The sequence below is a fragment of the Orycteropus afer genome, unplaced genomic scaffold (genome assembly GCF_000298275.1).
Source record: "Orycteropus afer afer isolate SDZICR_OR568_19922 unplaced genomic scaffold, OryAfe1.0 scaffold00017, whole genome shotgun sequence".
In the NCBI taxonomy this organism is placed as follows: Eukaryota; Metazoa; Chordata; class Mammalia; order Tubulidentata; family Orycteropodidae; genus Orycteropus; species Orycteropus afer.
Window position 1 is genome coordinate 2402537 of NW_006921604.1, and position 17049 is coordinate 2419585.

At 40.1% G+C, this 17049-nt stretch overlaps 1 protein-coding gene across 1 annotated transcript in view; it reads right to left on the reverse strand.

Moving 5' to 3' along the window:
* Positions 1-17049, reverse strand: part of TMEM87B (transmembrane protein 87B) — an 83865-nt gene that overhangs the window by 45002 nt on the left and 21814 nt on the right. Inside the window, exon 3 of the mRNA XM_007959514.2 lies at positions 10728-10819. Coding sequence (XP_007957705.2) covers positions 10728-10819 — 92 coding nt within the window. The remainder of the gene's footprint in view (positions 1-10727; positions 10820-17049) is intronic.

Here is a 17049-nt window from a genome sequence, read left to right on the forward strand (position 1 = left end):
ATAGTTGTATAGGTTGCAGATCGGATGGTGTACCAGTCACTAGGACTGATTGTTTCCATTAATTTTGGTTTTCTTCTTTCTTCTTTGCTCTTGACGAGGAAAGACCCATCGTTGCATCTAGATGGCAGCATGGATGATGTTCTTGATGTCATCCCACAATTCTTCTGGTGTTCGGTCACTGGTGTTCAATGCATCAAATCTAATCTTTAGATGGTCTCTAAATTCAGGAGGGATATATTCAAGATCACATTTTTGCTCTTGTGCATTTGTTTTAACTGTCTTTAACTTCAACTTGAACTTGCATATGAGCAGTTGATAGTCTGTTCCACAGTCAGCTCCTGGCCTGGTTTTGGCTGAAGATATTGAGCTTTTCCATAGCCTCTTGCTACAGATGTAGTCAATATGATTCCTGTGTATTCCATCTGGTGAAGTCCATGTGTATAGCTGCCATTTGTGTTGTTGAAAAAAGGTATCTGCAATGAGTAAGTCGTTGGTCTTGGAAAATTCTATCATGCAACTTCTGGTATCATTTCTGTCACCAAGGCCAAATTTCCCAACTACCAGTGATTCTTTGTTTCCAACTTTTGTATTCCAGTCACCAGTGATAATTAACACATCCTGACTGCATGTTCAGTCAATTTCAGACTGCAGAAGCTGATAAAAGTCTTCAATTTCCTCATCTTTGGCTTTGGTAGTTGGTGCATAAATTTGAATAATGGTCATATTAACTGGTCTTCCCTGTAGGTGTATGGATATTGTCCTATCACTGACAGAATTGTACATCATGACAGATCTTGAAACATCCTTGTGATGATGAATGCCACACCATTCCTCTTCAAATTGTCATTTCTGGGATAGTAGGCCACATGGTGGTCTGATTCAAAATGGCCAAAACCAGCCCATTTTAGTTCACTAATGCCTAGGATATCAATCTTTATGCATTCCATGTCATTTTTCACAACTTCCAATTTTCCTAGATTCATGCTTCGTACATTTCATGTTCCAACTATTAATGGATGTTTGCAGCTGTTTCTCTTCAATTTGAGTCATGCCACGTCAGCAAATGGAGGTCTCAAAGCTTTACCTTATCCATATCATTAAGGCTGGTTCTAGTCTGATGATGCAGCTCTTTCCTGGTCCTACTTTGAGAGCTTTCTGACCTAAGTGGCTTATCCTCCTGCACTGTATCGGACGATATTTCCGGGCTATTCATAAAGTTGCACAGTAACGTATCAGACAGTGTTTCTCTGCTATTCATAAGGTTTTCCCTGGCCAGTTCTTTGAGAAGTGGATGGCCTCCTCCTTCTTCCTAATCTGTCTCAGTCTCTTAAGCTGTTGAAACCTGGGCACCATGTGCAACACTACTGGGTTTGAGACGCACAGCAACACACCACCACAGTAGGACAAACTGACAGACAAGTTTGTCTCCCTTAGCTGTTCAAAACCTCTCCACTCTCCCCTTACATAAATCCCTGCCTCATTCCCACTGCTTGGGAGGGGCGTGGCCTGGGTCCCTGGCCATACCTGGATCCCTGTTTCTGCTTCTTCACTGTCCTGGTCCCCACCACCACCTTTTTCTCTGCTTTCCCTGGTTTGTACACTTCAAAATTATTGATGTCAAACAAACAAACAAGTTATAGACTCGTTGCAGGCATCTAAAGGCATGTAAGGGAGCTCTGGTGGCCTAGTGCCTAAGGCATTTGACTGCTAAGCAGAAGGTTGGCAGTTCAAACCCACCAGCCACTCCTCAGAAAGAAGGCTGGGCAATCTACTTCCGTAGTAATACCACCTCAGAAACCCAAGGACGGGTCACTATGAGTCAGATCCAACTCGAGAGCAGTGAATTTGGTTTTGATTTGGTAAAGGCGTGTAAAGGCAATTACAATGAAATAAAACCATAGAAATGCAATGCGGTAGCCGATGCTGGATTGGATCATGTACCAGAAACAAACAAAAACACTGCTAATAAAGAACATTACTAAGACAACTAGCAAAATTTTAATAAGGTCTATGTACGAGGCAGTGGTACTGCTATCAATGTTGGATTTCCTGAATTTGAAATTGTACTGTGCAATTTAAGTGAATAACCTTGTTCTTAGGAAAAACAGAGTAAAGTAGTATTTAATGTGAAGAGGTAAAATATTCAGGAATAAAGTCAAAAGGCAGTATCAGGGAAAACTGCATCTTTAACATCAATTGGAAAGATGATACAAATGAGAACATGGAAACCTATAAATTATTCAAAGGAAGCCTGGTGGCACAGTGGTTGAGAGCTCAGCTGCTAACTGAAAGTTTGGTGGTTTTAACCTACCAGCTACTTTGTAGGAGACAGATATGTAGCCTTCATTCCATAAAGATAACAGTCTTGGAAACCCTATGGGGCATTTCTACTCTGTGCGATAGGGTTGCTTTGCATTGGAATCGACTCAATAGCAATGGTTTCTGGTATACATTATTCAAGCCAGAAGACAAACAGCTAATAGAGAAGCTGAAAAGGAAAGAATTCCAAGCAATCATGAGACTCACCTAAAGAAACAGCTTGCTGAGAGTGACAAGGAGCCCAGCAAAGGCTCCTTGCCAAAAGTCCCAGGCTTCAGAGGTAGGGCAGAAGCCAGCACAACAGCTTTCTTTTTCTTTCTCAGACTCTACTGTTTTCCCTCCTCTAGATGTCTCATTTTTCTCCTCATTTCTTTCTGAAATCTATTTATACTCACTACATCTACTCAATTTTTTTGTACCCTATTTTTTTTTTAATAAATAAAAAATAAAAATCACTGATCAATTATTTTCTTAAATTGATTTTTATTTGTATGTGACTATAGTCCCTCTGCACCACTTGTGTGTCAGTTTGTCATTCTGGGATAGCTTGCATGTTGCTATGATGCTGGAAGCTATGCCACCAATATTTCAAATACTAGCAGAGTCAGCCATGGTTTCAGTGGAGCTTCCAAACTAAAACAGACTGGGAAGAAGGACCTGGTAGTCTACAAAACTGGCCACTGAAAGCCTTCTGGATGGCAGCAGAACAGTGCCTGATATAGTGCCAGAAGGTAAGCCCCTCAAGTTGGAAGGTACTCAAGGGGGAAGAGCAGCCTCCTCAAAGTAGAGTTGACCTTAATAACATAAATGGAGTAAAGCTTTCAGGACTTACATCTGCTGATGTGCCACAACTGAAAATGAGAAGAAAAATCTATAAACATCAATTAATAATCAGAACATGTAATGTATGAAGTATGAATCAGGAAAACTAGAAGTTATTAAAAAGTGAAGTGGAACGCATACAGTTTGATATCCTTGGCATTAGTGAGCTGAAATGGATTGGTACTAGCCATTCTGAATGAGACAATCATATGGTCTGCTATGCCAGGAATGACAAATTGAAGAGGAATGGCATCACATTCACTGTCAAAAAGAACACTTCAAGATCTATCCTGAAACACAATGGTGTCAGTGATAGGACAATATCCATACAAGGAAGACTCATCAATATGACTATTACTCAAATTTATGCACCAATTACTAATGCCAAAGATGAAGAAAATGAAGATTTTTACCAATTTCAGCAGTGTGATACAGATAAAACATGCAATCAAGATGCAATGATTACTACTAGTGATTAGAATGTAGAAGTTGAAGGATCAGTACTTGGGAAATATAGCCTTGGTAACAGAAACAACACAAGAAATCAATGATAGAAGTTAGCGAACCAGTGATTTATTCACTGAAAATGCCTTTTTTCAATAACATAAACATCACCTCTACATGTGGACCTCACAGGTGGAATGCACAGGAATTAGACTACAACTGTGGAAAGAGATGACGGAGTAACTCAGTATAATTAGTCAGAATAAGGCCAAGGACTAACTGCAGACCAGACCATCAGTTGCTCACATGCAAAGTCAAGCTGAAACTGAAGAAAATTAAAACAAGGTCAAAACAGCCAAAGTATGACCTTGAGTATATCCCACCTGAATTTAGAGACCTTGAGTACATCTCACCTGAATTTAGAGACCATCTCAAGAACAGATTTGACATACTGAACACTAATGGCTAAACGAGCTGTGGGATGACATCAAGGACCTCATACATGAAGAAAGCAAAAGGTCATTAAAAAGACAAGTAAGGAGAAAAAGATCAAAATAGATGTCTGAAGAGACTCTGAAACTTGCTCTTCTGACAAGGGACAAGGTTGTAGTTACTTTTTGGTCATAGCTAGCTACCCAGAGGGAGCGAGTAGTTGAACCTGTGGCTCGGGACCATAGTTGCAGAGGACACTAAGCTCAATTGGCATAACATACTACACAAAACATTGCTCCACCTCTTACTTTGGTGAGTAGCCACTGGGATCCTAAAAGCTTGCAAGCAGCCATCTAGATACGATGGGTCTCTCCTCATCCAGAGCAAAGAAGAATGAAGAAAACCAAAGGTTCATGGAAAGAATTAGTCCTAGCAACTGGTACACCATGCGATCCACAGCCTATATGACTATGAGATCAGAAGAACCACATGGTGCCCGGCTTACCACTATCAAACGCTCAGAGGGGGATCTATGTAGGAGATCCTAGATGGAGATGGCGAACAACATGGAAAATTCAAAATCACTTGGGGGCGGGAGGAAGAGGGACCAGGTTTGCTGGTCTGATAGAGCCTGGTGGAACCACTGAGACTATGGCCCCTAACTGCGCTTCAGGACTGGAATTGAACCCACACCTGTGGCTTCCAGCCAAACAAAAGACAAGCATATGAGATGAACACTTACCCGAGGGAGATACAGTCCATGGAGAGAACAATCATGGGAGAGAAAAGGGCTGTTTGTGCACAGGGAGACAAACAGCTCAGGGGGCAGGAGTGCATGGAGGGATGGACACAGGGAAGAGGTAACTATCGGGAGGAAGTGGGAGGGGAGCTGTTGAATTGTGGTATATTGTAGTCAATGTCATGAGACAAAGTGCATGTGAACTGCTGTATGGAAAGTGAATTTGCTCTGTAAATTTTCACCCAAATCATAATTAAAAAAAAAAAAGAAACTTGCTCTTAAACACAGAGTAACTAAAGTTAGTGGAAAAAATAATGAAGTGAAAGAGCTGAAAAGATTTCAAAGGGAAGGTTGATATAACAGGTAAAGTATTAAGATGAAATTTGAAAATACTGGGGGTTAGAGAACCACAAAGGAAGGAAAGACTGGTATTCCTCAAACTGAAATAACTGAAGAGAAAATTCAAGCCTTGAATAATGAAAGATTCTATTGTTAAAAAGCAAATGACAGAGGAAGCATCAAAAGAAGATAGAAGGAAACAGAAAAAATCAACAAGATTAAAAGTTGGTTCTTTGAAAAGATTGATAAAATTAACAAACTACTGGCAAATTTAACAAAGGAAAAAAGGGAGAGAATACAAATAACACAAATAAGAAATGAATTGGGTGACACCACAACAGAACCAACAGAAATTAAACTGATAACATCAGGATACTATGACGAACTATACTCCAACGAATTTGAAAATTGGAAGAAATGGACAGATTTCTAGAAACATACTACTCACCTAAACTAACAGAGGTTAAGGTGGAAAATTTAAACAGGCCCATAACAAAAGAAGATATTGAATAGGTCATTAAAAAATTACCAACCAAAAAAAGCCCTGGCCTAGATGTTTTCACTGGGGAATTCTACCAAATGTTCAGAGAACTGACATTAATCCTACTTAAACTATTCCAGAACATAGAAAAGGATGGAATCCTCCCAAATTCATTTTATGAAGCAAGCATAACCTTGATACAAGAACCAAGCAAAGACATCATTAAAAAGGAAAACTATAGACTGATATCCCTCATGAATATAGACGCAAAACTCTTCAACAAAATCCTAGCCAATAGACTCCAACAACATATTGAAAAAATAATAAATTACGACCAAGTGGAGTTCATATCAGGTATACAAGGATGGTTCAACATTAGAAAAATAATCAACATCATCCAATACATAAATAAAACAAAGGAAAAGAACCACAGGATCATATCAATCGATGCAGAAAAGGCATTTGATAAAATCCAACACCCATTCCTGAACAACACTCTCAGGAAAATAGGAATAGAAAGGACATTCCTCAACATAATAAAGGGCATCTATGCAAAACCAACAGCCAACATCATTCTTAATGGAGAGAGACTGAAACCATTCCCCTTGCAAACAGGAACTAGACAAGGATGCCCTCTATCATCACTTCTATTCAACATTGTATTGTAAGTCCCAGCCAGAACAATAAGGCAAGACAGGGAAATCAAAGGCATCCATATTGGTAAGGAAGAAGTCAAACTATCCCTAATGTCTGATGATATGATCCTACACCTAGAAAACCCAAAAGACTCAGTCAATAATCTACTGGAACTAATTGAGAGATTTAGCATTGTGGCAGGATACAAGATCAACATCCAAAAATCAGTTGGATTCCTCTACACTAGCAAAGAGACTGCTGAAGAAGAAATAAGGAAATCAATACCATTTACAGAAGCTACCAAAAAAAATAAAATACTTAGGAATAAATCTTACCAGGGACACAAAAGACTTGTACAAAGAAAACTATAAAAAACTACTTCAAGAAACCGTAAGAGATCTACATAAATGGAAGAACATACCATGCTTGTGAATAGGAAGATTGAGTATCGTGAAAACGTCCATTCTACCCAAAGCAATCTATACATTCAATGCAATCCCAATCCAGATCCTTTCAACATTTTTTTTTAAGGATATGGAGAAACCAATCACTAACTTTATATGGAAAGGAAAGAGACCACAGATAAACAAAGCACTACCAAAGTAGAACAAAAAAGCAGGAGGTATCACACTGCCGGATCTCAAAACCTATTATACACCCACAGTAGTCAAAACTGCCTGGTATTGGTGCAACAATAGACAAATAGATCAATGGAATGGATCTGAGAAATAGATCCACTGACCTTTGGTCAGCTGATCTTTGACAAAGGGCCTAATCTATTAAATGGGGAAGAGAATGTTTGTTTAATAAATGGTGCTGGGAAAACTGGATATCCATTTGCAGAAAAATGAAATAAGATCTGTACCTCACACCATACACGAAAACTAACTCCAGATGGATCAAGGACTTACATGTGAAACCTAAAACTATAGAGTTCCTCAAGGAAAAATTAGGTGCAAATTTAGGGACACTAAATAATTTAGGGGCATAAATAGACTATCAACCATAACCCAAAATGCACAAACAGCAGAAAAGAAACTAGATTAATGGGACCTTCTAAAAATTAAATTTTGACGCGCTTCCAAAGACTTCTCCAAAAGAGAAACTAAGGATTGGGAAAAAATATTTGGCCATGACATATCTGACAAGGGACTTATCTCTAGAATTTATAGAAAACTCCAACACCTCAATAACAAAAAGACAAATAATCCAATTAAAAAATGGGCAGAAGACATGAACAGACACTTCACCAAGGAGGATATTCAGGCGGCCAACAAACATTTGAAGATTAGCTCACGATCACCAGCCATTGTTATTTGCCGTGGAGTTGGACCCGACTCAGAGTGACCCCTCCTTGGGTTTCTGAGGTGGTATCACTATGGAAGTAGATTGCCCAACCTTCCTTCCGAGGAGTGGCTGGTGGGTTCGAACCGCCAGCCTTCTGGTTAGCTGTCAAGTGTCTTAGGCACAATGCCACCAGAGCTCTTCATTAGCCATTAGACAGATACAAATAAAAACAACGAGATACCATCTTGCTCGAGCACTAGTAGCAAAGTTCAACAAGACAGTGGTAGCACTGTAAAATGGTACAACCACTGTGGAAAGCAGTATGGAGATTCCTTAAAAAGTTGGAATTAGAAATACCATTTGACCCAGCCATTCCATTACTAGGTATATATCGTAAAGAAGTGAGAGCCATGACAAGAACAGACATTTGCACACCCATGTTCATCACAGCACTATTTATAGTAGCCAAAAGATGGAAACAACCTAGATGTCCGCCAACTGAGGAATGGATAACCAGACTATGGTACATAAGACACAATGGAATACTATACAACCCTAAAGAATAATGTAGAATCTGCAAAACATCGCATAACAAGGATGTACTTGAAGGACATTATGCTGAGTGAAATAAGTCAATCACAGAAGGACAAATACTGTATTAGTTCATTATTGTAAAACTCAAGGAAAGGTTTCTATAGGGAAGGAAATTTTCAAATTTCAAATCATTTGGAAGAAAAAAAAAAAGGGGACTAGTTTTGCTTGTCTGATAGAGCCTGGTGGAACCACTGAGACTATGGCCACTAGGTACCCTTCAGGTCTGGAATTGAACCCACACTTATGGCTTCCAGCCAAACAAAAGACAGGCATATGAGTTGAACATTTACTTAAGGTAGACACACTAGAACAATCATGGGAGAAAGAAGGGCTGTTTATGCACAGGAAGACAGCAGGAGACACAGGGGGCAGGAATGCATGGAGTGCATGGAGGCATGGACACAGGGAAGAGGTAACTATGGGGAGGAAATGGAAGAGGAGCTGTTGCATTGGGGTAAATTGTAGTCAATGTCATGAGACAAAGTGTATGTGAACTGCTGTATGGAAAGTGAATTTGTTCTGTAAACTTTCACCCAAATCACAATTAAAAAAAAAAAAAAGTGAGAGCCAAGACAAGAACAGATCTATGCACACCCATGTTCACTGTAGCACTATTTACAATAGCAAAAAAGATGGAAACAATCTACATGTCCATCAACAGAAGAATGGATAACCAAACTATGGTACACACACACAATGCAATACTATGCAACACTGAAGAATAACATAGAATCTGCAAAACACCGCATAACATGGATGAAATTAGAGGATATTATGCTGAGTGAAATAAGTCAATCACAGAAAGACAAATATAGTATTAGTTCATTATTGTAAAAAGTCAAGGAAAGGTTTATATATGGAAGGAAACTTTCTTTGTTGGTTACCACGGGTGGGAGGGAACAGGAGGGAAGACTGCCCCCCCCAAAAAAAAGCACTGACTTATGTCACTTTAGTTTTGTGTATTTCACTGTACATAAATTATATTTCAATAAAATGTATTAAAAAAAAAAAAAAAAAGAAGAAGCTAGAAGGAATATAGATTCCCTGTAGGAAAACAGTCAATGTTCAACCATTTCAGGAAGTAGCATATGATCAAGAACAAATGCCACTGAAGGAAGTTTACACTACACTAAGGCATCAAAGAAAATTAAGGCCTTAGGAATCAATGGAGTAACAATTGAGGTGCTTCAACAAACAGATATAACAACTGTCAACACTTTCTTTTGTCTATGCTAAGAAATTTTGAACACTGCTATATGGCCAAAAGCTAGAAAAGATCCATATTTGTGCTCATTCAAAAAAAAAATCAAATAGAATGTAGAAATTACTGAACAACATCAATAATATGCATTCTAGCAAAACTGTGAAGATAATTCAAAAAATGGCTGTAGCTATACATCAACAGGGAACTGCCAGAACTTCAAGCTGGATTCAAAAGCCAGGAACATCATTGCTGACGTCAGACAAATCTTGGCCAAAAGCAGGGAATACCAGAAAGGTGTTTATCTGTGTTGTGTCGAGTACAGGAAGGCATTCAATTATGTGGATAACAAATTATGGGTAACACTTCAGAGAATGGTAATTCCAGGACACTGAATTGTACCCATGTGGAATCTGTATACATATTGAGAGGCAGTCCTTCAAACTGAATAAGGGGATATGTGTGGGTCAGAATTGGAAAAGGTGTGTAGCAAGTTTATATCATTTCACTTTACTTATTCGATGTGCATGCTGAACAAATAATCTAAGAAGCCAGACTATTACGAAAAACATAGCATCAGGTTTAGAGGAAGACTCATCAACAACCTATGGTAAGCAGAAAGCAAAACCTTGCTTCCTGAAAGTAAAAGTGGACTTGAAGCACTTAACTAACAAAGGTCAGAGATGGTTCTGAGGATGACACAGGATCATGCAATGTTTCACCTTGTTGTACACATGGTCATTATGAGTTGGAGCAGACTCGATTGCACCTAACAACAGCAGCACAGCCCTTTTATAAACGCCTCCTAGATGTTTCATTTAAATATTCACTAACATTTTTCATAGGAACTCTGGTAGCGCAGTGCCTAAGGCATTTGACTACTAACCAGAAGGCTGGTGGTTCGAACCCACCAGCTATTCCTCGGAAGGAAGGTTGAGCAATCTACTTCTTTAGTGATACCACCTCGGAAACCCAAGGAGGGGTCGCCGTGAGTCAGATACGACTTGACGACAATGGGTTTTAACAATTTTCATAAGATACTAATGAGGAAACTAAAGGGTTAGTATTCTGAGAAAGCATATGTTTGGATTTACTGCCTTAAGTCCAAAAATAAATCAGTGGAATTTCTAAAAACCAACCTCAATTTCAGGCCTCCTCACCTAATGAGGGAGCCCCGGTGGCATAGTCCCTAAGGCACTTGACTGCTAACCAGAAGGCTGGTGGTCCAAATCCACCAGCCACTCCTCGGAAGGAAGGTTGGGCAATCTACTTCCACAGTGATACTGCCTCGGGAACCAAAGGAGGGGTCGCAATGAGTTGGATCTGACTTGACAGCAGTGTGTCATCGTCATCACCTAATTAGCTAACACATTTTTATGCCATAATATTTCTTTCATATCTTTACATATATTAAAGATTTGTGATTTACTTACTTCTAGGTCACGATGTTCATTGTGACAGATATGATATTTCAAATGCCATTCTATGGTAAACTTCACGGGCCCGGAACAACTGAACGACTTAACTGTTTGGAAAAAGAAAGTCCATTTTATGTTAATAATATATATATTTATGTATACTCTAGTATGAATTTAAGATCTCAAGAATATAACTTAAAGTAAGGTACTTTAATATAACAAGATATTACCTACTGTCTCTAAAAAGTCATGGCAAAATGAGACAATAAACTAGTTATTAAAGTTAACCAAAAGTTGCTATAACATTATTCATTTAATCTATGTGTTAAGGTCAATGTTAAAATCAACTAAGGAGAAGCCTACTATGCTGAGCCATGTGTATTTCGTGCTATAAATTATTCTCTACACTCACTTATTCACTCACGAAATGAGTGAGCAACCCCTGTGTGCCAGGAAGGGATAAATTAGTAAACAAGAACAATCCTTGTCCTTGACATAACAGTTGGAGTCGGGGAAGGGGGTGAAAAAGACTGACAAACGGGTACTTCAAGAAATAAGAGCCATGATAGCAGCTAAGAACAGAGTGTGCCGGGCAGGACACCTAAGATAGTCTAGGAGAGCATAAAGAATAAAGTACTTAAAAAAGACTCCTAAATTTGCAAAAGTTATTTGATGGGTTAAAGTAAAAACAGTATTAAAATATTTATAATATACGTAGAAGTAAAATATATGGCAATAATGGCACAAAGAATGGGACAAAAGAAAATAAACTGTTGTAAAGTTCATATATGTGACTAGTTGCTGTTGAGTCAATTCTGACTCATGGTGATGCCTCATGTGTAAAAGTATAACCATGCTCCATAGGGTTTTCAATGAGTGATTTTTCTGATGTAGCCTGCCAGGTGTTTGGGTTACCTAGTAGTGCTGCTCTGGAATTTCCATTTTTCTCAAGGTTATCCATAACTTGTTATGACCCACCCAATCGAATGCTTTTGCATAATCAATAAAACGTAAGTAAACATCTTTCTGGTATTATTTGCTTTCAGCCATGAATGGGAACTCCAGAACACTTAAATGTACTCATGAGAAACCTGCACATAGATCAGGAGGCTGTCCTTCAAACAGAACAAAGGGAAACTGTTTAAAATCAGCAAGGGAATGTACCAGGGTTATATCTTTTGACCATCCTTATTCAATCTGTATGCTGAGCAAATAATCCGAGAAGCTGGATTATATGAGGAAGAACATAGCTCAGGATTGGAGGAAGACTCATAACAACCTGCGATATGCAGATGACACAACTTTGCTTGCTTAAAGTGAGGATGACTTGAAGCACTTATTGATGAAGATTAGAGACTACAGTCTGCAGTATGGATTACACCTCAGTATAAAGAAAACAAAAATCCTCATAACTGGTCCAATAAACAGCTTCATGGTGGATGGAGAAAAGATTGAAATTGTCAAGGATTTCATATTACTTGGTGCTACAATCAACATCAGGAGCTCTGGTAGCATAGTGCCTAAGGCACTTGACTGCTAACCAGAAGGCTGGCAGTTCAAAACCACCAGACACTCCTTGGAAGGAAGGTTGGGCAATCTACTTCCATAGTGATACCGCCTTGAAAACTCAAGGAGGGGTCGCTATGAGTCGGGTCCGACTCGATGGCACATAACAACAACAACACAATCAACACCAATGGAAGCAGCAGTCAAGACATCGAATGATATACTGCATTGGGCAAATCTGCTGTAAAAGACCTCTTTCAGGTACTGAAGAGCAAAGATGTCTCCTGGAAGACTAAAGTGCACCTAACTCAAACCACAGTATTTTCAATCACCTCTTATGCATGTGAGAGCTACACAATGAATATGGTAGACTGGGTAGAACGAAGAAGAGTTGATGCTTCTGAGTTATATTAGCAAAGAATACTGAGAGTGCCATGGACTGGTAAAAGAACTAACAAATCTATCCTGGAAGAAGTGCAACCAGAATGCTCCTTGGAAGCAAGAATGGCCAGACTTTGTCTCACCTATTTTGGTCATGTTATCAGAAGGAACCATTCAATGGAGAAGGATATCATGCTTGGTAAAGTGGAGGGTCCACGAAAAGGGGAGGGCCCTCAACAAGATGGACAGATACAATGGCTGCAATGATGGGCTCAGGTATAAGGATTGTGAGGTGGGCACAAGCCCGCGCAGTGTTTCATTCTGTTGGGCATAAGGTCACTATGAGTCGGAGATGACTCAATGGCACCAAACAACAAGAAGTGCCGCTCTGACAGGAATATAACACAAATGGGATGGCTTTCACAAATAGGAGTTTACTCTCTTACAGTTTGGAGGTTTTAAGTCCAAGTTCAAAGTGCCAAGCTCTAGGGGCTGGGTGAAAGCCCCTTGACCTTGGGCTTCAGCTCTGCCTGTTGCTCCTGGCCCACTGAAGCTGGAAGCTTTACTTCACTCCAACAACTGCTGAGGTTGACAAACCCAAGGTCAGTAAGTGCAAAAGTACAGTCCCAATGTTACCAAACAACACGGCAGGCCACTAATTCAAGCCCAGAAGTCCCAAGATTAGCAGGGCATGGCGGGCTGCTGAATGATGACATGGCTACATGCAGGGTTCAAGCATGCCAAAAACCTCAAGAATTTCCTCAAAGCTGCTTCTTATGTACTAGAAGCAGACCACATCCCAAAAGCAGCTACTCAGCTGCTCTAGTAGATTCCACCATGGAACTGATTGCCAATCTCACCACAGGGAATACTACATCCAGCTGCCCAGCCACTCAACCAGGCCCAGCCAAGTTGACACACAACTTAACTACCACACCAGGCCCTTCTTCCAAGGCACTTCTGAGTGGACGCAAACTGTTAACTTTCAGTTAGCAGCTGAGTGCATTTCTACCACCCAGAGGCTCCCATGTTATGTATAAAGGTATAATAATAATTGAAAGTAGACTGTAAGGGGCTGTGGGGTTTACCTTTCGGTTTCATTCTTGCTTCCTCAGGCTAACCTCTAAATCCATGAAATTTCCCAAATGACTGGAATCTTTCTTATGCTACAAGGTGACTTGGGGATGTATATGTGCCCAGGCCAAAAAGACCACCTCATGATATCAGGGAAGGTGGGCTGGCTCAATCCATAATGACTACGTAATGAGGACCCAATAAAAACTCTGGATGGGGAAGCTCTGTAGGTTTCTGGCTGGTTAAGGACATCAATGCCTGTGGGAGGGTAAAACGTCCCAAAGGGACACAGAAATTCCGTGTTGGGGATCCTCTCAGACCTTACGCTAAGCATCTCTTCATTTGTATCCTTTTTGCTATAATAAAACTGTGATCATAACTATAGTGCTTTTCTTGAGTTCTTGAGCTGTTCTAATGAATTTTCAAACCCAGAAAGTAGTGGGACCCAGGAGGTATGAAGTAAGGGGGTACTTGTACATCCTTATCTTATGGCTGGTATCCTGAGAGGGATACAAGGAACCCCTGAATTTGGAGCCAGCAGGTCAGAAGAGATGTTGTGGAAATGCTAAGCTTCAAGCTGATTTCCGAGGTGTCAGGCAGACTTCACAGTCTGGAGGACTGTGCCCTTTAACTTGTGAGGTCTGACCTTGCTCTAGGAGGTTAGGGTTAGAGGAGTAAGTCTTGTATGTACACCTGGTGTCAGAACAGAAGTGGAACAAAGAAGAACACAACAGATAATAGATTGCAACTGATCTATACAGTACAGGGTCAGAAAAGTGGGAATTTATTTGATTTTCCATGCAATGCCTAATTAAAACTCTTTAGAGAAAACACCAAACCCACTTGGCTTCTGGAATTCACTCATGTAGTCTATCAAACTTTTAAGGAAGAAATAGTATCAGAACTACACAAACTATCTCAGAACATAGAGTAGGAAGTATTTGCCAACTCTTTTTTTGAGGCTAAAATTATCCTGATACCACAGCCAATCAAGGTATCACAAGAAAACTGCAAACTAATATCCCTATGGTAGATACAAAAATTCCTAGCACTGTATTGGAGAATAAATTCAGCAATATGTGAAAAAAAGAATACTATAACATTATCAGGAGCTCTGGTAGCATAGTGCCTAAGGCACTTGACTGCTAACCAGAAGGCTGGTGGTTCAAACCCACCAGCCACTCATCGGAAGGAAGGCTGGGCATTCCTACTTCCGTAGTGATACTGCCTCGGAAACCCAAGGAGGGGTCACTATGAGTCGGGGCTGACTCAATGGCAAACAACAACAACAACATAACATTATTATTGTTGTTAAGTGCCACTGAGTCATTTCCAACTCAAAGCAACCCCTGTGTACAACAGAATGAAACACTGCCCAGTCCTGTCTCATCCTCCCAATTACCAAGTGGCAGTAAATGGAAAATATGATGAAGTAAAAGCTGAACAGAAGATTTCAAAGGGTGGCTTGAGAAGACAAAGTACAGTATTATGATAAAATATGCAAAGAACAAGAGTTAGAAAAACAAAAGGCAAGAATATAATTATCATTTCTCAAGCTGAAAGAACTGAAGAGAAATTTCAGGCTCTGAGTTGCAATACTGAAGGATTCTATGGGTAAAAATTTGAATAATGTAGGATGCATCAAAAATAGATGGAAGGGAGTTCCAGTCAGATAGTGGAGAAGGCAGAAAGACTGCACAGATTCTCTTCAATAAAGGAAAGGGGAACCAATTAACAGAGATATAGAAGATAATCCTGGACCCCTGAACTTTGAAGGGAAGGATATAGAAGTGGACTAAATTCCAACTAGCAGAAGAACTTGCATGTAAACACTAAAAAAGAAGACATACAGAACTGTGGTCTAGCAGTGATCCTGAGAGCATGGACAGCTTGGATATTGCCAAGTGATAGTTGTTGTTGTTGTTGTTATGTGCCGTCGAGTCGGCCCTGACTCCTAGTGACCCCTCCTTGGGTTTCCGAGGCAGTATCACTACAGAAGTAGGATTGCCCAACCTTCCTTCCGAGGAGTGGCTGGTGGGTTTGAACCGCCAGCCGTCTGGTTAGCAGGCAAGTGTCTTAGCCACTATGCTACCAGAGCTCCCAAGTGATAGTAGGACCTAAGAATTAACCTAAAATCAGCCTGCTAGCCAGGGACTGCAAGGAGGACTGCTCTGGTGGCTGGTGAATAAAAAGGGAAGCAGTGAAGAGGAAGGCGGGCTGAGCTGACTTTTGCCTGTCTGGAGGGTGCAGCCATTTTGAATGTTTAAAAGAGATTTGACTACTTTGGATATTTAAAGTGACAGCGTTCTTCCAGATTCCAGAGACTTAAGAACAGGCTCCACTTGCCAGGAACCACAGGACATTGTGGATACAGACAACTGGAAAGGCGTGACACTCCCCTTGTTACTCTTGTATCCCATACCCTCTTGGTGAATGGAGGTGCAGCCATCCCTCACTCCCACCCACCTTCTAGGTCAGCAGGAATACTATCCCAGTCTGTATCCTCAGACGAACCCTGGGTGCCCTGCCCCAATTTTTTTTGTTTGTTTTTGTCTGTTTTAAAACTATTATTATTATTATTCCTTTGTCCTTTGTATTATTCTTTATTCTTCCCTTCCCAGGTTCTAGTTTTCAACTTTTTTTCTTTTCCCTGTTCCTGGTTCCATATTTTTTTTTCTTTCTCGTGGCTAATCCCATACCTTGTTTTTCTTTCTGCTTTATTCCCATTTTTTTTCTCCACTACTCTCCTTCTCTAACTTTTTCTCTTATTGCCCTCTCCCCAGATACTGTGGTGGTTTTTTTTACCTCCTTTTTTTCTTTTTTTTGGTTACTGTTCCTGTGTGATTACATGGTGTATTTTTGGTCCATTTGCTTTTACTTTTCTCATGGATATTCAATTATTATTTTTGTCTAACTCAGTGGAAGACAGCAATACTCCCCATATGAAAGAACTACACCCATACCTCTTGCAGCTTCACTTACCGTGTAAGAGCCACCATTACCTTCTCCAATGGGCCAATAATAAACCACCACCAAGAAGAGCCTGACTCCAAACATGGTTATACAGGTGGATAGATGGGTGGACAGGCTGAATTATTAGGTATGTCTATGAAGTGGGAAGTATACCCAAGACCATGCGTAGGCTTGACAGACAATGGTCCTATAACTGTATTTGTATGATCTGAATTCCCAAGTATATAGTAGAGCTGACAAGGGACAAGGTTGTAGTCACTTCTTGGTCATAGCCACGTACCCAGAGGGACTGAGTAGTTGAACCGGTGGGTTTGGGACCATAGTCGCAGGGGACATCAAGCTCAATTGGCATAACATACTACACAAAACATTGTTCCACCTCCTACTTTGGTGAGTAGCAACT